Genomic DNA, 23,174 nt, shown 5'->3' on the forward strand with positions numbered 1-23,174 from the left:
TTCGGGAGACCATGTTTAAAAAGTTATTACCTTATTTTTTAGTGGAAAAAAAAAGAAAAAATCGGGAGACCGTGTTTAAAAATTATATAAAAAAGATGTGATACTTTTTTTTTGAGATGTTTATTTTTTGAGATAAAAAATATGTGATTCTATGAAAGGAAATGTTAACTATGTTAAGTTTATGAAAGGAAAATGTATTTTATTGCCAATTATGGTGTAACATGTGTCATCTTTATATAATAAGTTAATCATATTGTATCGTTTTATTTATTTGTGTCGAATTAAATGTTTACTGCATTTTATTTATGTTTTTTTTTTTACTTCCTTCAAAAAAAAATTATGTTTTTTTTTACTAAAACTATGATTTGAATCACATGCATGGTTTGACTAGGAAAAAAATCACACTTTTTTCTATTGATTTTTAAATTGCTAACTTTTTGGAATTGAGATTTTTAAATTGCTAATTTTTTGGAATTGATTTAGAATGATGTCCCCTTTACTATTATTACACTATTACAAATTACATATCACCTAATTGTGGCAAAAACAAATCACGATGTACATCCAGTAGTATTTTCTCCTTTAATTTCTCAATTAGATTAAATACTATTTAATTATGTAAATTTCAATCTTCATGCTCTCATTATAAAATGCGGTCATTTGCAAGCAATTCCTCACACCATTGCAATTGAAAGTTATACTTTCTGCACTCTTTTATCCCAATCCCATGTCTCTTTTATTTGTTTTTATTTAGTCATTTAGTCATAAGTTTCATTTTCTTCTTTCTATGTTCTTTTTTTTCACGTTTGTTGTTGTTATTTTTTTCTTTTGTCTTCTGGTGCCATATTTTCTGTGGCTAAAATTCTTAACAATGTTGGTGGTGATAGGTAACAAGAAAAAATTGCAACAATATCCCTTAATATTCTATAAACAAAATCAGCATCATATGTCATAATTTTGACTCCGGTGGTTTAACATTTAAAAAATTATGCACTTTTCTTCCGAAACACAATTTACATGCTATTTTTTCTTTGTTGACAAAGTTACATGTTTATTAACAATTGCAGTGTATTGTGTACTGTCAAAATTGGCAGAGGATATTTTATCTCTTCAAACTATCAAATGATATAAGAGAATATAATGAGATTAAAATGAATTATATAATTTCATAACGAGAATATCTTTGTATTTGTAACTTTCTTCGTTCACCTTTTGAATGTGATCATGAGAAAATCTATGGGGAGTTGATTTACCAACAAATTTTTCAATGTAAGAAAAAGTACAAGTGGCATTTTTATATTGTTCGTTTCATTAAATTAAATTGAATAAATGGAATAGTTTATTCCTTCAAAAAAAAATGGAATAGTTTATAATGATTATGTACACTATCTCTATCTCTATTATAAACATTTCCCTTATTTTATTTTGATAGTACACGTGGTAAGCAAATGTTGAATTGTGCATTTAATTTTTTATTTCATATACACACCAAAATGTAATATGCTAAAATTCTAATTTTTTGATTGAATACACCATATCATTGATCAATATTCAATGCAATTATGTCTTTCTAAAATATATTTTTTTTGTTAGGTTTTACTTAAAAACTAGCCGAACTACGGATTACTAGGTCCTTTTATTATCCTACGAACCGGATCTGAGGTTTAATAAAAAGAAAAATTTCTTTAAAAAAAATTAAACAATCATTTAAAAAATTGGTCCATAAACTTTTGCCTGAACAAAACAAAATGATTCAAAATTCCATTTATTTCGGTCACCTAATTTGTAAATTCCTATAAATAGTTTTTTTTTGGACAGAAATAGTTATATATCATTCTAAGAATTAAATGATAATCAATATTGTTAACTAGCCTATAATCATCCCCATTAGTTTGCTCGGTCATTTTATATTAACATCATTGTTTTTTATTTCACCCGATCAAATCATATCATTTTTCATTTGTTTTAATTTTCTACCAATCAGAGTTTATTATGTCATGATTATTTGATTTCTTTGGCTATAAATAATCCTCTTGAGACTCATACTTTTCACACCACTTTCGAAATATAACACAAATATTTGAGAGACAACAATATTTTCATGGTTTTTTAAATTGTTTTTTTGTTTTCTTATTCTTTTATTGTTTTTCTTGCTCCCATCTCATAAAAAGGTTTAATTTCTAAAATTAATCATGTGAAAGAATCAAGGTGATTGATCATTCTTATTTTTTTTTTGTTGGTACAACACAATCTGTCATTCTTACTTCATATTAATCATTTTTAAAAATTATTGATTTCGTTTTAATTCTAATCAATGAATTTGTAGACTTCTTTTAATCATTTTTTAATTGTTGTATTAGGGTTGTATAATTCTTGCTATTGTTTGCTTAACTTTGATTAACAATTTTGCCAAACTTTGATTTACAAGGTCGAATCCAGCATTAGCAACGCTACCATGTTTGAGAACTGTCAAACAAATATAAGTTGATTTTGATGTTTAAGGCAACACAAACTGAATTTGATCTAAACATATTGTGTATTAAGAGTATAATATGATGCAAATCTCATTTAGGGAAAAATGTATTCTGTGAGAAACGTTGATGGTGATGCAAATCTCGGGTTGTATTTAACAATAGAGCTCAAATACGAACTCAATCCTATAAGTCTCACAAGTTTTTTTTTTCTTATTAATTTCAACCTGGATCAGTTGTAATTACAAGGTGATTGACAAGTATTTTGCAATCATTTTAATAATATTAATTTTCATTTTTTTTCGTTAGGACATTTAATGATATGTATAACATATGACAAACTAATTTAAATGATAAGCATCTTATTTTAACATATAATCCATTCATATTCATATGTATTTAAACATATTAAACGAATTTTAGTTTAGATATCATATGATTCAATGTTTGGGTGATACTTCATCCCTCTTTAATTATAAGTCTTACTTGAATAATCTTTTTTGACCATAAATATAATTATTCATTTGCAATAAACTATGTGTGTTTTTATTTTTATAAAACATTCCGCGTATTTTTTAATAAGTAATGCAAGATTCATTACATAATATATGTGAAAAAAAAATTAGAGATGCTTATAAAGGAGGATGGAGAAAGTATAAAGGTATATACCGGTGACCTCGCTTGAACGACTTATTAACTAGAACCCATTTTACCAAACACGCCGTATATTAAGAACACTCATAATTTATACAAACCAAAAATCTGTCAAATTAAAGTGAATAAATTGAATATTTTATAATTCTATACATTATTATTCAGATTTGAATTTGAATTCATAATAACTGCAAAATGGTATGACGCGAGACAATCAAAACTAGACATGAACCATGGATATAAATGATATGTCTCAAAGTGAATGTATGGCTTTGAGATAATAATTCTACTTCCGAGTTCCTTAACATGTGCTTTAAGGTCTCAAGTTAGCATGTTAAAAAAGGGTTTTCCTTTATGATGATGAATATGTTAATTATTAGGACCATATTATTATTTTATTTTATTTCAATTCTAAAAAATTGATAATTGATTTTTTTTTCTTCTGATTTTTTTTTTTGGTTACCTTTTCTTCTGATTAATGTAATTACATCGGGTCTTCATAAATTTTGGGTCTACACCATTTTCGATATTCATTGGCGCAATTCAAAACTCTTCCTTAAATATTGCTTTTCGTATCCATCAATCTTTAATTCTAGCAATATAAATAAATGAAACCTCCTATATTCAAAAGTATATGTCATACTGATATACACCCTCCGGTCACTAATATAAGCAAAAATCCACTTTTTAAATACATTCAATTAATGATGTATGTGACATATAATAAAGACCACATACATCATTAATTGAATGCATCTAAAAAATGAATTTTTGCTTATATTAGTGACCAGAGGATGTAGTCTAATATGCAGTTAATGCTTCTTTAATTTGAATATTTTATAAATTGAATATTTTATCAATCCTCCTAAATGAAACCATCTTTCATAATTTTCTTCAAGCAGCTTGATTACCTTTTTTTTTTTTTTTTTTTACATTTTTAATGATTTGAATATTTCCTCTATCTTTGAAAAATTTGTAAAAAGAAATATTGGAAGAACATTTTTGCTGTAACCAAAAAAAAGAAAAAAATCTTTGCAATCAATTTTGTGAAGTAACGTATCAATTTAAGATCAACAATGAAAGAATTCGAAATAATAGAGGTTGAATAAAATAAAATTGCATGAAAATGAATGATATCTAAAAACTAAAATTTAAGATAACAAATGAAACTAATGATATTGGAACTTCTGTGGGAGTGTGCATTTGATTATATTGCCATATTAGGCTAAGAGTAACCACACAAATGAGATTGACATCACATCATTATTCAAAGTCTTAAAACATTAGGTATATGAGTCATCTCATTTATATCTTGCTCAACATCCACTCTTGCATCCAATTTAAAATTTTAACTCACACTTGACACATTAACATCTCTCCATTAAGTGTTGGACTCTCCCTGTTCATGATCGACCACCAAGAAGCAGTGGCGGAGCCATAAATTTTGAATAGTGGGGGCAGTACACATATAAATTTGTAGCAAGGTCATTTTAAATAATTTGGAAACTCTATTCTACTTTGTAGCAGGGTCATTTTAAACAATTTAGACGCGATGTACAATACTAATTTAGAGGTCGATACTGATTTGGAGTAGCCATTTTTGTCTCTAAATGTGTTGTGTTTTCACTTAAATATTTGAAATTTATCAAAACTATGAACACATCTTAAAATGGTTGTTTTGTTATTCATTGTATAGACCAAATTAATTAGTAAAAAATATATTTAAAGATTAAATTAACTATCTAAAGGCACATTTAAAAATTAAAATGACTAACAAAAAATATTCTATTTTGTAGCAGGGTCATTTTAAACAATTTAGACGCGATGTACAATAGTAATTTAGAGGTCGATGCTGATTTGGAGTAGCCATTTTGGTCTCTAAATGTGTTGTATTTTCACTTAAATATTTGAAATTTATCAAAACTATGAACACATCTTAAAATGGTTGTTTTGTTATTCATTGTATAGACCAAATTAATTAGTAAAAAATATATTTAAAGATTAAGTTAACTATCTAAAGACACATTTAAAAATTAAAATGACTAACAAAAAGCAAAGTTTGTTTTTGTAATTTTAATAGAAATATTGATAATCTATTTTGATTCGAAACCTCTTAAGTTTTTCCATAATATATAATTACATTATTATCTTATATTAATGAAAACATAAAAAGAAGATGTTGAGAGATAAAGAGCCAGACAATTTTGTTTACTATGTTTCATGACATCTGTAGGAGGGTTGATAAAGGTTTTTTTAGTAAATATAATAAATAACTAAGTAAACAATATTTGTAATAGTGTATACATATGTAATGTAAATTGTAATATGCATGAAACCAATCCATGGTGCTATGGAAAACTTTGTGGGGGCACAAGCCCACAAGTGATAAACGTGGCTTCGCCACTGCCAAGAAGCACTCCTGCTCTCCCACAATGTTGAACCGAGATATGATACAACCGTTGGCCATTCCTGGGGGGGGGGGGGGGCGGCGGAGGGGGGGTTGGTCAACACTGTTGTGGATCAATATGTTGAAGAAATAGCAACCACACAAATGAGGATAATACATCATCTTCCAAAATTTTAAGGCATAAGCAGTGGCGGAGCCCTTCATGGGCTGAGGTGGGCCACGGCCCACCCCCAAAAATTTTAAAATCAACGATTATAGGTCTATTTTACGAGATTTTATACAATTTTGTATCGGTTTTAGGTTTCGGTTGATCCAAATTCCCGTAAAGTAATGTAGTGGCCCACCCGAAAAATTTAAATAATTCAATTATATGTCTATTTTGCGAGCTTTTATACAATTTTATGTCGGTTTTAGGTGTCGGTTGATCCAAATTCCCGCAAAGTGATGTAGTGGCCCACCTGAAAAATTTAAATAATTCAATTATAGGTCTATTTTGCGAGGCTTTAAACAATTTTTCAACGGTTAATTTTAATGGCCCACCCTAGCTTTTTTTTTTTTAGCTCCGCCACTGGGCATAAGTATATGAGTTTTTTTTTTCACTTAATTTTGGTTCCACTTCCACTATTTTATCCAATGTTGAGCTTTTAAGTAACACTTGATAAATCACAATATTTTCCATCTTGAGTATAACACAATTTTAGCCCGTGCTTGGCACGGGTGTCCAAACTAGTTATTACATATAGTCTTTAAAGAGTGTCTAGGGAGTACTCGTTGACATTTTCCTTATTTCTTTACTTATGTACCTCTATTTATTATACATTTTTTCTTCAATCAGCATTAAATAGCATGTTGAAAACATAAACTAACTTTCTCTCTAAAAGGATAAAATTGTAAACACAATATTGATTACAAACAACTTTAATACAAATATCAACAATTTCTTAATTCCCATGATTTTGACAAAATTCTCTTATATATTGGGACAAATCTAATATATGCTTTACGAAAAATGAGTGTAAAAGTGAGTGTTATAAAAAGAGTGTTGATATCGCCTGACATATATTAATATTATTTGGTTGTTCAATAAACCCCTCAGATTACTCGACTGAATGAAACTCAAAATCGATATTTTCTATGAGCAAAATCTGATTAGATTTTATCTCCAGAGATGTATTTTCTTAAAACTGGAGTAATAGTCTTAGTTCAAGGGACTAATTTAACCCAATTTGTTGAGGGACTAATCTGGGCCAAAGTATTTACATATCTTAAGTATTTACATATCTTAAATATACATTTTTATATTTTTCCGTTAAAAATTCATATTTAATTCATGTTTTGTTAAAAAAAAAACACTAATTTTTTAAGATATTTTTACAATATTCTACACAATTTCATTGAAAAATACAAAGGCTACATATGATTTGTCTTAAAAATAAGGACCAAAAGTAGCGATTGAAAATTTTATAAGAACTGAAAGTTCAAGAAAGTGTTTAGAGGAATTAAAACGAAAAGTTGATATATTAATATGCACCAAAAACATATTTAATCTAAAAAAATTAATAAAGAAAACGATAATTTAGTCCTCAAGGGTTAAAAAACACATTGTAACATTAAAGATATTTCATCCCATTCTATTTATGAGAGAAAGTCGAGTTCATAAAAGTTAATGTACTTGGATTGAATTTTAAACTAGATGCATCAACTTTTATTGACAAAACTTTCTCTTATAGAAAGGATCGAGGGAGTAGATACTAGATAATTATCATTTGGTCCCTATTATAAACAAAAATTAACATTTTAGATTCATTTAATAAATGATTTATATGATCTTTAATATAAACAACATATATAACTTATTGAATAACTTAGAATAATAAACTTTGCTTATAATAGTGACGGTGTATGAATTTGGAAGAGAATCAAAGCCGTAAAACATGTTATTTGGAGCATTCCCTTCAAAAAAAATGTTATTTGGATTTTGGAGGGAAGTCCAGGATTAAAACGTAAAAAAAACATTTGAAATAGAATTTAATTCATATGCAATATAAGTATACTTTTTTTTACACAATTAATCAATGGGAGCTTCTACGGTGTAGTCAGGAAACTGACTTTTAGTAATGCTTGCAACATCTTGGACTTACGGGTACTATTTTATCGTTGGAATCTTTAACATGCAAACATAGTTGATGATAGTATGTGATAGTCTTAAGTGTTACACTTTGTGGGGTGTTACGCTTATAACAAGGTAGGATAAAATTAGATTAAGTGTAGTCTTGTTAATCTGATGAATTGATGATACTATGATGACTGAACTTTTGATGTCATTGTACAAATAATGGGGTGTTACTCATTACATTTTTGATGTTATAGTGATGACTTCCCCAAAAAAACTTCACCATAAAATTTTCCTTGATCAATAATTACTTTTGACTATAAAAAACATTTAATTTTTTGGGTTTAATGTTTTTTTTTTGAAGGACGAGGGTTTAATGTTTTTTGTTTGTGCTTATTTCCTAATTTAACCTTCCTCAGCCTCCATCCTCCGCATCGCGGAACCCAGAGTGGTGGTGTTTGTCACCACAAAGTATCATCAATTCTATCAATCCACGACGAAATTAACTTTTTCAGAAATCCCAACTACCTTAACAGCATTTGATTTCAACCACTCTCCTTTGTGCTCTTCTACTACAACAAGGTAAATCGAAACCCCATTTCTCTGTTTATGCCTTTTTCAATTTCTTAATCATTCCTTCAAACCCAAAAACCATCACTGTTTTTCAAATGTTTAACACTCATCTCCGTTCAACCCTTCTCTATCTCAAGACCTTAACTTTCTCACCAAACCCAAAAACTCCATTACCCTTTTCTCACTATTTCTCCACCAACAATTCAGATTCAACCTCTTTTGCAGTGTCATACCTCATTCACAATTTTGGATTCTCCCCACAATTTGCTTCAAAACTTTCCTCCACTTACAATGTTCATTTCAAGACTGCCCGAAAACCTGATTCAGTTCTCAACTTCTTTAGAAACCATGGTTTCTCTGATTCCCAAATACGCGCTGTCATTGCAAAGGAACCACGCTTGCTTTCCTGCGATCCCTCCAAAAGGGTGTTGCCAAAGTTTCAATTTTTACTCTCCAAAGGTGCTTCTAACTCTGACATTGTTAACCTTGTCACTAAGAACCCTATGTTCCTTACTGCAAGTTTGGACAAGAAAATAGTCCCAACCTATGAATTGGTTTATAAATACTTGCAATCTGATAAACACATTCTTGCTTTGTTGAATTGCAATCCAACTTTATTTGGAAGAAGTAGCGTGGAACATAACATCAAATTGTTGATTCAGAGTGGAGTGACAGACATAAATATTGCAAGATTGCTTCGGGGCAATATTAAGTTTTTCATGACAGGCAACTTGCCTGAGTTGGTGAAGGAGTTAAAGGATTTAGGGTTTCATCCTTCACAATCAATTTTCTCAGTAGCATTGATTGCCAAAACATATTTATCCGAAACCCGATGGAATGAAAAAGTTGATACCTTTAAGAAATGGGGCTGGTCTGATGAAGATGTTCTTGAAGCATTTAAAAAGCAACCTCAGTGTATGTTAACATCCATTGATAAAATAAACTCAGTGATGAGCTTTTGGGTCAATCAGTTGGGTTGGGATGCTATGGCCATTGCTAAAACACCAAGGGTTTTGGGGGCCAGTCTGGAGCGAAGGATCATACCAAGAGCCTCAGTTGTGGAATATCTTCTGAAGAGAGGTTTGCATAAAAAGGAAGCAAGTTTAACTTCTCCGTTTATAGTCACTGATGAGACATTCTATGACATGTATATAAATCGGTTTAAGGAGGAGTCTTCTTACCTATTAAAGCTTTATGAAGAAAAATTGAATCTTGCACAAACCAAGGAAAAAACTGGCATGATATGATTGAATTCTCAGGTACTTTACCCTTTATCTGTCATCATGATCCTTATTCGATATGAATACTTATTTAGAACTTGATTGGAGCTAGTTTGATATAGTTTAGTTTAATTGTTTCATTTCCTACTTGCACGAATGTTAGTTTTGTTTTGATTGATATTTCTTTGTTAAAATCCTGATGTAATAGTTGAATTTGTCTTGCACTTATGGGAATGGATACTTTTTTTCTGGTAATGTCATTTCTCTCTCGATGTTTGTCTAGTCTAATAATAAATTGCATAAAATCCTGATTCAAAACGGTTTCAAGGAGTAGTAACCGAAAGGGAAAATAATTGTGGACAAATGCACTCGTAATTCGTAACTATGATAGTTGTGTAATGTCAAGACTCAAGAGCTACTAAAGCTCCGTATTAAGTCAGCAAGGTTGTGGACTGCAATGATTTAAAACACTTTGCAGTTAGCATTATGGCATAGTCTTTGGTTACGCAGCGTTTGATTTTGTCACAATATGGTTGCTGCTTCTGATCTTTACCCCTGGGTCAACTGATATGGACATGGAGTCAGGTTTAAATTATTTTAGGTCATAGGTATTTAATTAAATGCTAATGACACTTTTTCCGTGTTTTGTATTTTATATGACTATATTATGTACTGAACAGTGGAATTGCTTGAACAACTTGTTCCAGCTGGACACACGAATAACCTGGAAGAATTTTTCCTGGAGTTAATTGTTATTTAATCCTTTGATCTCTTACTATGTGTGGCCTTTAGATGCAAACAATATAAAGAAAAATGGATCCTGTGTGCAACAGAATAATTTTTAAGATTTGAGAAACACTTTTAATTGGTTACGATAAGGAGAAATAAAGAAATAAATAATCGATATGTTTCATTTGATTTATGGGCAAATAAGATTTGAAATTATTTTAAAGACCTCGACAAAGTTATTTGATTTGCTGTACTTATATTTTGTATGTTTCGTACTATTCCAAATGGCACTAAAACATATGAACTCATTATTGCAGGTTGACACAATTTCCTCAGGAACGCTTATGATTTAGAAGTAATTCTATTGATTTCTAAATACTTTTCCTTTGGTTCTATTAACATCGATGTTCCAAGGGAAGATTTTATGTAGCTTCTGTTACTGATGTACAATGAGATGTCTTGAACCAATAAGGTTCATTGTTTTGTTTCATCTTTCCATTTAGAAGAATATCTTATCCACCTCTTAGATGTACTTTTTCTCTTTTCCGTTTAGGAGCCTCTTAGATATATTATCCTGTTATAAAAAATAAAGAATTGTATTGTGATTCCTTGAAAGAAATTTTCGCAGCTACTGGGTTATATCACATTTTTACTCTGTATGTGAAGAGGAGTAGTGTATTCTTTTTACAGACCAAGGCTGCTGTTTGTTTGACATTCTGCCGAAAGAGTATCATCATCATCACCACCATCGTCGTCGTCTACTTTCATTTTGAAGTTGAATGATGAGTTCTAAATGGCTTAGAAGTGAACAACTATGAATTTTTATTATGACATGCTTGTGCCGCCTGGTAGAGTTCACGGATTTTTGTATCTGATTGAATGTAAATAAATTGTCGTGTCTGCTTCAAAACGGCCAAAAGTTTAAAAGATTCATCAGATGTTTCAAAGATTTGAAGTGCAAATTTCTCTGTCTACTGCACTGCAGCAGTCTAGATGTTCTATTTTTCACTAAGTTCACAAAAAGAACAAGATTGGGGAGAGAGCTACCAATTATGTTGTGTCCGACCTGAGGAAGTGCATCCATACCAATTGAAGTCCAAACCAGCATAGTGTAAAACAGAAGCTGTATTCAATTACAAATAACGTGTTAATCACAAGTTACATCAAAATGTTTAGAAACTTGTTTGATTTTTAGATTTAAATTTATTTTTTAAGTTCAAACAAAATGAATGAGATTCTTTGTCGAGTCTCTGTTTTATCTAAAACTAAAATATGTGAACTTTCTCAATCTTAAAATAAACACCCTATATATGTGAGCGCTCATACATATTTTTTTTACGTTGAGAACATTCATACATATTGATATTGATGCTTCAAAATTTTAAATTAAATTTTTTATTTTTTGAGAGGTGATTTTAGATTTTGATATGATGTGCAAATATTACATTGGGTAAAGAATTCATATTTAAAACAAAGAGTAATGCTTTTGTAAAAAAAAAATAAAAAAAAAATAAAGAATAATGTTAGCAACATTCTCTTTGAAAACTCTTTCTGATACTCATGAATTAGATGGTTAAGGGGGACTTTTTTTTTTGTCTTCCTCCGTGAACCGGATGGTTAATAAAAAAAACTTATGATAACTCTTAACATTCATTTGGGTCCCTCACCCAAAAAAAAAAAAACAAAAACATTTGGGTCCCACAACAATTAACGAATTAATGTCTCCATTTTGCATTTCGTGTGGCAAACACACAAAAACATCACTCCGCAGTTCCGTCGCACCACAGCCGTGAAGCCACCTTGCCATGAAGTCGCTATTTTTCTGATTCAAGGTAACAAAAATTCCTTGATTCTATTCATTCATCTTCAATATCCCTTTCAATCTTTCATATTTCAATCCATTTATTTTCACTTCATTGATTAATCATCATGTTCAAGTTCAACAATACATGGCGCCACAGAACCTTAATCTATCTCAAGGGATTAACTTACCCCCAAAAATCGCAATCCCTAAACCCTAACCCTCTTTTCCAACATTACCCATTTCTCTTTTCTCTCCATTTCTGCACCAACGCTTCTGATTCAACCTCTTTTGCTGTCTCATACCTCATTCACAATTTTGGGCTCGACCCACAATCTGCTTCCAAACTTTGCTCCAGTTACAAGCTCCGTTTCAAGACTCACCAAAACCCTGATTCAGTTCTCAATTTCTTTAGAAACCATGGTTTCTCTAACTCCCAACTACGTCGTATCATTCCCAAGGCACCATGGCTACTTCCCTGCGACCCCACCAAAAGGGTGTTACCAAAGTTTCAATTTTTTCTCTCCAAAGGCGCTTCTACTTCTGACATTGTTAACCTTGTGTGTAAGAACCCTGGCGTCTTGTCTGTAAGCCTCAAGAATCAAATAGTCCCAACCTATGAATTGGTGTACAGATTCTTGCAATCTGACAAGGAAATTTTGGCATTGTTGAATTACAATACAAATTTACTTTGTGATCGTACTGTGCATAATAACATCACAATGCTGATTGAGAATGGAGTGTCCCACTCAAACATTAAAAGATTGCTTAGGGAACATACTCGGGCATTCAAGACACGAGACATGCTCAAGTTGGTGAAGGAATTAAAGGATTTGGGGTTTAATCATTCTAAAACAACTTTTGGAGTAGCATTGATAGCAAAATCATCAACAACCAAAACCTTGTGGAATGAGAAAGTTGATGCCTTTAAGAAATGGGGTTGGTCGAATGAAGATGTTCTTCAAGCATTTAGAAAGCAGCCTCACTGTATGATAACATCCATAGATAAAATTAATTTAGTGATGAGCTTTTGGGTCAATCAGTTGGGTTGGGATGCTATGGCCATTGCCAAAACACCTGATATTTTGTCATTAAGTTTGGAAAAAAGGATCATTCCACGAGCCACTGTTGTGCAATTTCTTCTCAATAATGGTTTGCGAAGTAAGAATTCAAGCTTAATTTATCCATTCTTAAGGTCTGAGAAGTTGTTTCTTGATATGTTTATAAAACGTTTTAAGAATGAGTCTTCTTATCTTATAAAGTTGTATCAGGAAAAACTCAAGCTTGCATACACCAGGGACAAGACATGATTGTCATGATTAGGTTTTTAGGTCTTTTAGACTTAATATGTTATTCTTGTTTCATGTTCTATTTGAAATTTGTTTGGTACAGACAGACTGTGATTGGATCTAATTTAGCTTTGTATAGTTTGACAAATGTTGGATTTGTATTGATCATTATTTCTTTAAAATCTTATTGTTTATCAGTCTTAATAACATCAAATAATTTTCCAGTACTACATGTAAAAAAATTGATTTTCTAGCATTTATGGGCATGGAATACTTCTTTCTGGAGTGTCATTTCTCCTTTCATGTTTGTTTAGTCTAACAATATATTGAATAAGTTCAGCTATACCAGAATACAGTATGTTGTTGGGTTTAAAATGATTACTAGTTGTAGTTTGATCATGGACAAATGCAGCAATAATGGTAGCTGTGCAATTATGAAGACCTCTAATACATTAATATTGTAGTTGCACTTCTGGTTTCTGATTTGTGGACCACAATTATATAAAATACTTGTCAGTTAGCATTATGCCGCAATCAGGCAAGGTCTTACATGACACTTAATTTTTTTATATTATCATCTTTCTTGTTAATTTTACCTGTAGGACAATTGATATGAATTTAGTTGAGTCATGATTACATATCAGAGTTTGTTTTCTTTATAAACTATCGTTGGCATTTTGTCCATGTTCAGTATTTTAGGCGAGTACATTGTGTTAAACAGTCGCTTGCACGGCTTCTTGTCGGGTATGTTTCCCTTGACTTCTTCTGGATGTTATAACCTTGTATAGTAATTTCGTGATGCATGCAATGGGGATTCAACCTCTGGACTTCTCTTACTAATTTTTGGCGTTTATGTTCTTACATTTGATTCACTGTGAAAAGAATTTCACCTATAATGGAAGGAGTTTTTTACTTTATTGGAGCAATATGAAGGAAATATTGATCCTTCTATGCAACAAAATTGTTTTTGAGATGTTGCAATTAAGATGTGTGGAGTGCTTTTAACAAAAAAGGATACAGAACAATAAAGAAAATAAGAATTGATATGTTTCATTTGATTTAAGGAAAATAGGACTTAACTTAGCGTGACTGAGTTAGTGAGTTGTTTAATTTGTTGAATTTTTCTTTCTTATATCTTACTACAACTATCAGTATAAACTCATTGCAGGTTCACACAATTTCATGAGAAACACTCATCATGCTTTACATATGTAAGTAATTCTTCTGAATAATTTTTGTTTGATTCTCTACTCGTTGTTGTTTATAGGGAAGATTTTGTGTAGTTTCTATTGCTAATATAAAATTTGGTTGTCTTTTTGAGCCACTTGGGCTCGTTGTTTATTTTTCCATTTAAGAGAATATCTCATCCACCTCTTAGATGTACTTTCTCCATTTGCTTACTACTTTTATACGTATGAGTTAGTTGGAATGTTGAGTACTTGCTGATTTTCCCTTTTGAGTTGCAAGGAATTTAACATGTGCTTCTGAAATTTCTTTCAAACACGGTTTAATTCCAGTTTAACGCATCAAAAGTTGAAGGGTTTACTTCTGACGTGTTGAACAGACACAATTGAGAACCCTTGCCCTCCACCTCTTATCACTTCTTGAAAACTTCATTTAAATTTTATCATGTTTTTCTTTTTCTTTTTGCTTGATGAGTTATATTTGATGATGCTTAGCAGATATGTTTTTTCAAGGTCTCATTTCAGCTTTATTCAAATGAATGATATCCTTAACAGATAAAAATAATCTTTAGTCTTGTCTGTTTTAAAGAAAAAGTGAAGTCTGTTATGTGCCTGATGTAGGTTAGGTCGTAAGTCCCTGTTGGTCGGTCTAACATATTTTCACCTTTAGCATATATGATTTTTAGGCCTTATTTGAACTTTATGTGTTTGAATGATATGTTTGTGATATATATGGTTTCGATACTCACATGCTTTAATCAAGTTGTTAAACTCAGGTACATATGAATATGATGTTTCAATACTCTAAAAAATGTACATAAATTGTAAATTATAGCTTATGCTTTGATATGCTTACAAAAATGTGATATGCTATTATAGAAATGTATGATATGGTTATAATGGTGGAGGGTGGTGTGTGTGTGTTAGACCTTGAGTAGACTATGGATTTAAATCAGGAAGAAAGATAATCTTTGATCGACTTGAAGAAAGTCTTGAAACGATGGAGTTAAAATAACTAGAGGAATACAAATGGGAATGGAGGGAAATAATGTCAAATATTTATACAGTGAAAGAAGCTTATAAAGTACTAATGTTCGAAATAGCAAGCTTGTCTAATCCAATTTGTTTGAGGGCACATCATAAATCAATCCTTTCAAAATTCTTTCTGTTTGTGCGGAGTTTGATCGATAATAGAAATACTATAAAAGATGACTTATTCAGGAGAGGAGTGATTGGGAAGGTTGGTTGCAGTGTGGTGGTCAAGAGTAGGCGATACATTTTCTTTGAGAGATCGGGGTTTTCGCAGATATTAGGTGTGCAATTTGCAACTGGATTGGAATTTCTACTGATTTGCATAAGGAATGCTTATCTCAGTTAGATCAGTTTACCCGGTTGCTTGACAGTGGTAGATCTTTTCCAATGCAAGTTTTGGCGATTTGGTTCACTTGTGTTTGTAGCATTTGAAAAGCAAAAGATGGCAAAATTTTTAGCAACAAATTAAGAAGTGGGTGTAGATAATGTGGCTGAGGAGGTGAAGGTGTTATCATGGAATTAGTTGAATTTTAAATTGAATTGCATTGCGTGAACTATAATAATACATCTCAATGATGTTCAAATCCAAGGGATTGTCTTGGTTTGATGTGACAGACAGTATTTCACAGGGCTTATAGATGGACTAATTCTGTAATAGTTGGAATCTTATAGGGAGGCTTCGCTGCTGCTAATTGTTTGCACTGAAAATGTTATTGGTCTTCTTTTATTGTTCTGTTTCACATGTAATTTAGGGAAGATTTGGCAACCAATGATTTAATGTTGGTGTTGGTGGAAAGATCTGGTGTTGGTTTATATTTTTCAGCTTTTGTATATTGAAGAGGCAAGCTGGCGAACTTTATCTCCAGTTTTGATTTTGAGAATAAGCTAAGTAGTCTCTCAATTAAGTTGGATGGTGATTTACTTTTGTAATAGGGGGCTTGGTGTTTGATAAGGTAGGGAATTTTGACATGTATTTTCATCATTACCTTAGTTTGTGGTTGCATTTATTTTTGTGGTGTGATATGGTGTGTTCCACAAGTCACAAACCCTGTTCTCTTTGCTTGTAATTATTGGCACCATGTAAGTTTTTTTTTTTTACTTTGCGGTGTTTCTTTTTTAATAAAATTGTCTTGGATTATTCAAGAAAAGAAATAGGAAACTGGAGAAGACGAGTATTGGATAATATGAGTATCAGAGAAGATGAGTATGCAACTAAAGAGTAAAAATTGATAACTTTGAAGCAAAAAGAACTAATAATGGAGAAAGAGATACATGAGGTTTAGAGAATATGCAATTTTAATATTTTCTTGTACGATTCAAAATATTGAGCTTGAATATGGATTGTTGAATAAAGATTAGACGACCTTCGTTTTTGCTAACTGCCTCGAATCATGCCCCCCTTCAAGTCATAACCCATGTTTGGCTAAACAATGAGATCATTTCCTTTTAGGCCTCTTCAATGTCTCCTAGCCTCCAATTTGGAGATAAACTTCTTAGAAATCTTTTTTTTTTTTGTTGATAATTTTCAAACTCACTCACCATTTTCGCCATCCACCACCTAGAAAGAGGAAGGTAACAACTATTTCAGTTTTCAAAGCCTTTACTCCATTTTAAATTTTAATTTATAGAAGTGAAATAATTTTTGATAATTAATTTGTAGAAGTGGACTATTCATTTATTCCTTCATTGAGATGAACTACTCCTCTTTTGGAGTATTTAGCTTTAGGATTTTCTTCCTGTTGACACATTTTCAAATCGTCATGGAAGTGGAAAAAAAAAATAGAGTAAAATAGAAGCAATATAAATAAGAAAATCAATTGGAATAACTAAGGCGAGAGATTCTTATCTTTCCCTTCCATGTGCATTTGGCCGTGTGGTCTGCATACAATGAAACAATGGACATGTCGGACGAGCCACTGTATATGACTCCTGAGGTTGTGACAGTGTCTCATGCTCTACTTGGGTTGTGGATCATACACAAACTCAAGTTCAGGGGCTAACTCAGGTTGTGGCTCATGAGAGGATTTGCCTCTCTCAACTTTGTGCTTCATCGTGTACTCCTACCTAGCAGAGGCAGTCATGGATATCGTGTTACCTTTAACTCGACCGACATATGCAATCATATATGAAACAATGACAAAATCATAGACAAAGTAGCCATTTGCAATCTCTGAACAAAATTTGGATTTTAGAAATAGAAATGGTGAACCAAATATTTTGGATGCTAAAATATGAACAAAATCAACACTCAAGAAAAAACAAAGAAAAACGTAAATCTAACACTAAAGATGTGAGTAATTGTCTACTAACATCAGGTGTAGTAGTTGGAAACGTCTGAAATGTGATGGATTTGAGCATATTAAGTTGAAAAATGACACAATAAGGTTTGATTAGGGTTTTGGAGATTTTTTTTTAGGGGATTTAAGGTTTTACATCAAAAATGAAGAAGTGGTGGAAAAAAGGTGAATAATTGTGTAATACTAATAAATGACCATTTTGAGATTTCGATATATTTTCAAAATCATAATTACCCATTATCCAAACATAGTTAATTAAGAGGCTTTTTAATATTTTTTTTTTTTTTGTTGCAATTTTTCATAAACTATACACTCGAATATAACAGCAGGTGAAGTTGATGAGTGCAGTGCAGCTACACTCGAATATTTTGGCGTGACGATTGAAATCATCAAACTCGCCATTTTCGCTATCCACCACCGAGAAAGAGTGAGGTAACATCCTTTTCATATTCTCCATTTTCTGTTTCATCATTCATAAATGTTGATTATTCATCGCCATAGATCCATTTTCAATCTCAAACCCTTTACTTTCTCACCAAACCCAATAACCCCATTACCCTTTTCTCTTCATTTCTGCACCAACACTTCAGATTCAACCTCATTTGCAGTTTCATACCTCATCAACAATTTTGGGTTTGACCCACAATTTGCTTCTAAGCTTTGCTCCACTTACAAGCTCCGTTTCAAGACTGACCAAAACCCTGATTCTGTTCTCGATTTCTTTAGAAACCATGGTTTCTCTAACTCCCAACTACGTCGTATCATTCCCAAGGCACCGTGGCTACTTTCCTGCGACCCCTCTAAAAGGGTGTTGCCAAAGTTTCAATTTTTTCTCTCCAAAGGTGCTTCTACCTCTGACATGGTTAACTTTATGAGTAAGAACCCCAGGATCTTGTCTGTAAGCTTGAAGAATCGTATCGTTCCAATCTATGAATTGGTTTATAGATTCTTGCAATCGCACAAGGACGCTATTGCTTGTGTAATTAGCAATCCTGTTTTATTTAGTGACCATCTTGTGGCACATAACATCGCATTGTTGCTTGAGAATGGACTTTCCGACTCAAATATTTCTAGATTGCTTAGGGAACACCGTAGGACATTGCACACATGTGACATTTTGAAGGTGGTGGATGAATTAAGGGATTTGGGGTTTAATCCTTCAAAAACAACTTTTGGAGTAGCATTGATAGCCAAATCATCAACAACCAAAGCCTTGTGGAAAGAGAAAGTTGATGCCTTTAAGAAGTGGGGTTGGTCGGATGAAGATGTTCTTGAAGCATTTAAAAAGCAGCCTCATTGTATGTTAACATCCATTGATAAAATTAATTTAGTGATGAGCTTTTGGGTCAATCAGTTGGGTTGGGATGCTAAGGACATTGCCAAAACACCAGATATTTTGTCGTTAAGTTTGGAAAAAAGGATTGTTCCAAGAGCCACTGTCGTGCAATTTCTTCTCAGTAATGGTTTGCGAAATAAGAATGCAAGCTTAATTTATCCATTCTTAATGCCTGAGAAGTTGTTTCTTGATATGTTTATAAAACGTTTTGAGAATGCAGCTTCTTATCTTTTAAAGCTGTATGAAGAAAAACTCAATCTTGCACACACCACGAACAAAAATTGCGTGTAATGATAGGATTTTTCAGGTATTTTACCCTTAATAATGTTATTTTTATTCCTTATTTGATTTGAATACATGTTTAATACAGAATGTGATTGGAGCAAATTTAGTTAACTTGTTTCCTCTGCTTATATTTGGATAATTGTTGGTTTGTTGTCAATGTATATAATTGTTTATGACTATATAGAAAATAGGTCCACTGAAAAAGTAGTTATGTGGGATTTGTGACTGCTTTTCCACTAGCTACAACACTTTCAGTGTATTTGAAACTGCATTGTCTTAGCTTTCAAACACATGCCCAAAGTAAAGCTACAACTAAGCTTCCATGAAAACTCTTTCCTAAATTTTCTGATAGCAGATAGAATTTTACAAATTTCATTGGCTCCAATGCAAGAATTGTTGATGAAAAAGTCAATAAGCAGATTTCAGAATCAAGAATGGTCATTAAATTAGAATCACAGGCATTTGATTCTCCCATATAATTACTTTCTCAGTGGACCTTTTTAATACATAGTCATAGACAAGTATCATTTGTGCAGATACAAACTAGTGAAGCAAGATGGTAATTTAGTCCTCCGCACATTCATTACTTATGCATATTAGTCCTCCAAATATGGACTAATGTATCAAGCAATGAATATGTTGAGGACTAAAATTCCATTTCTTTTAAATATAGACTAAATGGGAGGTTCCAATTTTATAGGGAAGTAAAACATATTTAACCTTCATAAGCAAATAATCTTATTCAATTTTTATATGTGGATTAACAATGAAGTATATTCTCATAGTTCTATTACCCGAGTTCTTGCTCAGAAGAGCTTGTTGATTTCTGGCGGATTTTTTCGTCTTTAGGCGAATAAATCCTTGAGGGCAATGGGTCTTCACATGTCTAAGGGCTATATATATATATATATATATATATATATATATATATATATATATATATTCATGATTATTCCCTAATACTTTCTTTTGGATTCTAGGTTCATGGTTGGTGGTTGATGATTTACTCGTGATACAAGAGATATTCATGATTGATCGCGATAGTTCGTGATCTATGTAGTTGGTGGACAATATTTTTTTTACAATCTCAAGGATTTATCTTTCATACATAGAGAATTCGAAAAAAAAAATATTTAACCTTACAAATTATATATGCCAACTACATCCAGTATAATTGCACCTGAGTTTTTCTCTTTCTAGTTGTCTTTTCTTGATGATTAAAAGCTTATGATTTGGTTTACCTCTACTTTATACAAATTTATTTATGCTGCAGTGAGAGATTGAAATAATATGATTTGGCTATTTACTCGGATTCTCTCCTATCTATTGACCTTATTTCTGGTAGCTTCTCTAAGTTCCATATTCATGCTGTTCTTATCCAAGACATCCTAGACTTGCTTTCGACGGTGAATTACTCCCTCAACCACACTCTCCGGGAGGGCAACAGGTGCGCCGATTACTTTGCTAAACTGGGAGCCAGCACAGATGACAATCTTTTGATTCATGCTCTGCCTCCCGATGACCTCCGCTCTTGCTTGAAGGACGACGCTACTGGGACCTTGTACCTGAGAGCTTAGTCTCTTTTGTTTTTGCTTCTTTTGCTTTCTGTTTTTTCTGTTTTTTTATCTCTTGTAACCAAAAAAAAAAGAACCAGTTTCAACTTCCATATCTTCTCACAGTCTCACTCTGTCTTTGGTTTTTCTTGTCTTCAAATCTTTCTTATCTCTTAAATATGATTCAAAATGGATCTAGTTCAATTGTTGATCATAGGTTCTCTATGAAAAATATGAACTGGGTTCGAAGGGGAATGAGTCCTCGACCTGCAACTGCTAGAGGAGGATTTATTCAATCACATAGTTTGGGCTTTTCTAAAATATATGAGCCTTGGGCCTTTCTATTTGATTGTATTGAAATTAGATTTCTGTATTAGAAGGTCCAATGAATTCAGATTTCTGTATTGGGAAGGTCATTTCCAGAAGTGTTTAATCATTACTACCTCCGTCCCAATTTAATTGACACAATTTTGTTTTTCACACATATTAAGAAAAATGTATAAATAAAGGGGAAAGTGGAATATATTGTATTGGGAATGATAAAAGTAGTATTATTTAGTGTTATATTGTATTGAGAATGATGAAAGTTGTATTGAAAATTGAAATGGGTCAGTTATTTTGGGACACTTTTTTTTAGAAAATGGGTCAGTTATTCCGGGACGGAGGGAGTATAACATATCCTTTCTGCTGATTTAGATTTCTTACATTTTATTGACATGGAATTATCTTCTTTCTGTGCCTTGTTTAGTTTAACTGTCATGCTAATTTCAAAGTATCTTATTCATATATTTTTTAAGTTTGAAAGTGAAATCCTCAGTCGAGTTAATAAACATTTTCCCATTTATACCTGAAACTATTATCCGTTGCTGTTGGAAATGCTGATTTTTTTGAGCTATTTATATGTACTATGTTTGTAATTTATCATTGTTATCGGTTGTATATTGTACTGAACAAATATAATTGGATATTCCAAAATACTGTGAATTCCTCTAAACCATCTTTCTTCTGTCGGTGGCCGGAATAACTGCCAGTAATGGCTGTATGACCTTTAAATGTTGAAGGACAGTGCATACCATTTTAGGTGCACACGGGTTATGATTTGTTTGTACTTTGGATCACACAATTTCATGTTTTTACGCCTTTTCAATAATCAACATGCTTTTGGGTCAATTGTTTACATCTTTGCTCTAATATTCATTTTCATTTTTCTCACATTTTTAGGGAAGGGAATCTACGGACAAGTTAGCTAATTATAGTCTTGTTAATGTTGGTGATCGTTGGTGGAGTCATGTTCCTCTTTTTATTTTTGCGGATATCTGTAGAAATACAATGTTTTTGCCTTATTATAGGTGTTGCATATGATTTTATTGTTATCCCTATACCCTCTTTATTTCTGGTAACTATCTTTGAGTTTTGGCCTTGTCCTCCAAGTTGTACCCTCATCTTTTAATTTTGTTCAATAAATATTGTTATACCTGGAGTGTCCACGTTATTAGAATGTCAGGTTAAAAAGTTTGTTTACACACAATTAATTTTTTTTTTTTAAATGGCAAATGTTAATTTGTTAACCGTTATGTTAGTATTTTTTCTTTTCGGTATTCGAACCCTAGACTTTAAATTCATTAACTCATTTAATCTCTTAGCTCAACCAAATGAGCTATTCATCCCTCACCACAATTAGATGTTCATTTACCATTCCCCTAAAACATCAATCTTATGTAATGTTTGCGATCCAATTGCTAGAAACCACGATATTTAGGGGCACAACCACACACTCTTTGGATTTAATCTCGAAATTATAATCCAACCACGTTTAGATTTTCCGGGGATCATAAAATCAACCCCATTTTCCCTTTCAAATGAAATCAAACCCTTGTTAGTATTTTCCAAAAAATATTATTGCTATGTGGAGGAAGTGTACGGTGGCTACTGGCTAAAACATCATTAGGCGTTATCATAATAAAATGCAGAATTGATCTACCAAAACATCATATTTTAGTTGCTTCCCTCCAATTTCATTGTCACATCTTCTTATGTTCACAAGAAGTCAATTTGCCATGGTGGAGGATCTCAGTGTCTCCTCAATCTTATTCTTTTTAATTTATCTTCATCTCTTTCATTTCATATTACTTTTTGAATTAGTCAAAGGTTGCGTTGTTTTCATCATAAAATGTTGAATATTCATCGTTATAGACTCCTTCTCAATCTCAAGCCCTTAACTTTCTCACCA

The 23,174-nt window shown here is 31.9% G+C and overlaps 3 protein-coding genes across 5 annotated transcripts; all 3 read left to right on the forward strand.

Annotated features, from left to right (window-relative positions):
* The first annotated feature begins 8,078 nt into the window (after window positions 1-8,078).
* On the forward strand, window positions 8,079-11,346 carry LOC146945459 (uncharacterized). The gene is made up of 2 exons (XM_085743787.1): window positions 8,079-9,477; window positions 10,485-11,346. Exon 1 carries the CDS (start codon window positions 8,314-8,316, stop codon window positions 9,463-9,465), a length of 1,152 nt encoding a protein of 383 aa, XP_085599913.1. The 5' UTR covers window positions 8,079-8,313; the 3' UTR covers window positions 9,466-9,477; window positions 10,485-11,346.
* A 566-nt stretch (window positions 11,347-11,912) lies between these two features.
* On the forward strand, window positions 11,913-16,571 carry LOC146945460 (uncharacterized). The gene is made up of 3 exons (XM_085743786.1): window positions 11,913-13,129; window positions 14,426-14,468; window positions 15,748-16,571. Exons 1-3 carry the CDS (start codon window positions 12,097-12,099, stop codon window positions 15,752-15,754), a joined length of 1,083 nt encoding a protein of 360 aa, XP_085599912.1. The 5' UTR covers window positions 11,913-12,096; the 3' UTR covers window positions 15,755-16,571.
* Window positions 16,572-17,921: 1,350 nt separating this feature from the next.
* Window positions 17,922-22,434, forward strand: LOC146945461 (uncharacterized). 3 transcript variants are annotated; one of them, XM_085743790.1, is made up of 2 exons: window positions 17,922-19,413; window positions 22,166-22,434. In XM_085743790.1, exon 1 carries the CDS (start codon window positions 18,249-18,251, stop codon window positions 19,395-19,397), a length of 1,149 nt encoding a protein of 382 aa, XP_085599916.1. In that variant the 5' UTR covers window positions 17,922-18,248; the 3' UTR covers window positions 19,398-19,413; window positions 22,166-22,434. The 3 variants fall into 3 exon arrangements, with proteins under 3 accessions (XP_085599916.1, XP_085599915.1, XP_085599914.1); XM_085743789.1 differs by having other exon boundaries at window positions 17,923-19,413; window positions 20,665-22,434; XM_085743788.1 differs by lacking the exon at window positions 22,166-22,434 and adding an exon at window positions 20,372-20,631 and having other exon boundaries at window positions 17,923-19,413.
* The last annotated feature ends 740 nt before the right edge of the window (window positions 22,435-23,174 follow it).

This window comes from Medicago sativa, chromosome 2 (assembly GCF_051527215.1).
Source record: "Medicago sativa cultivar Bolivia chromosome 2, Bolivia_mono, whole genome shotgun sequence".
NCBI lineage: Eukaryota > Viridiplantae > Streptophyta > Magnoliopsida > Fabales > Fabaceae > Medicago > Medicago sativa.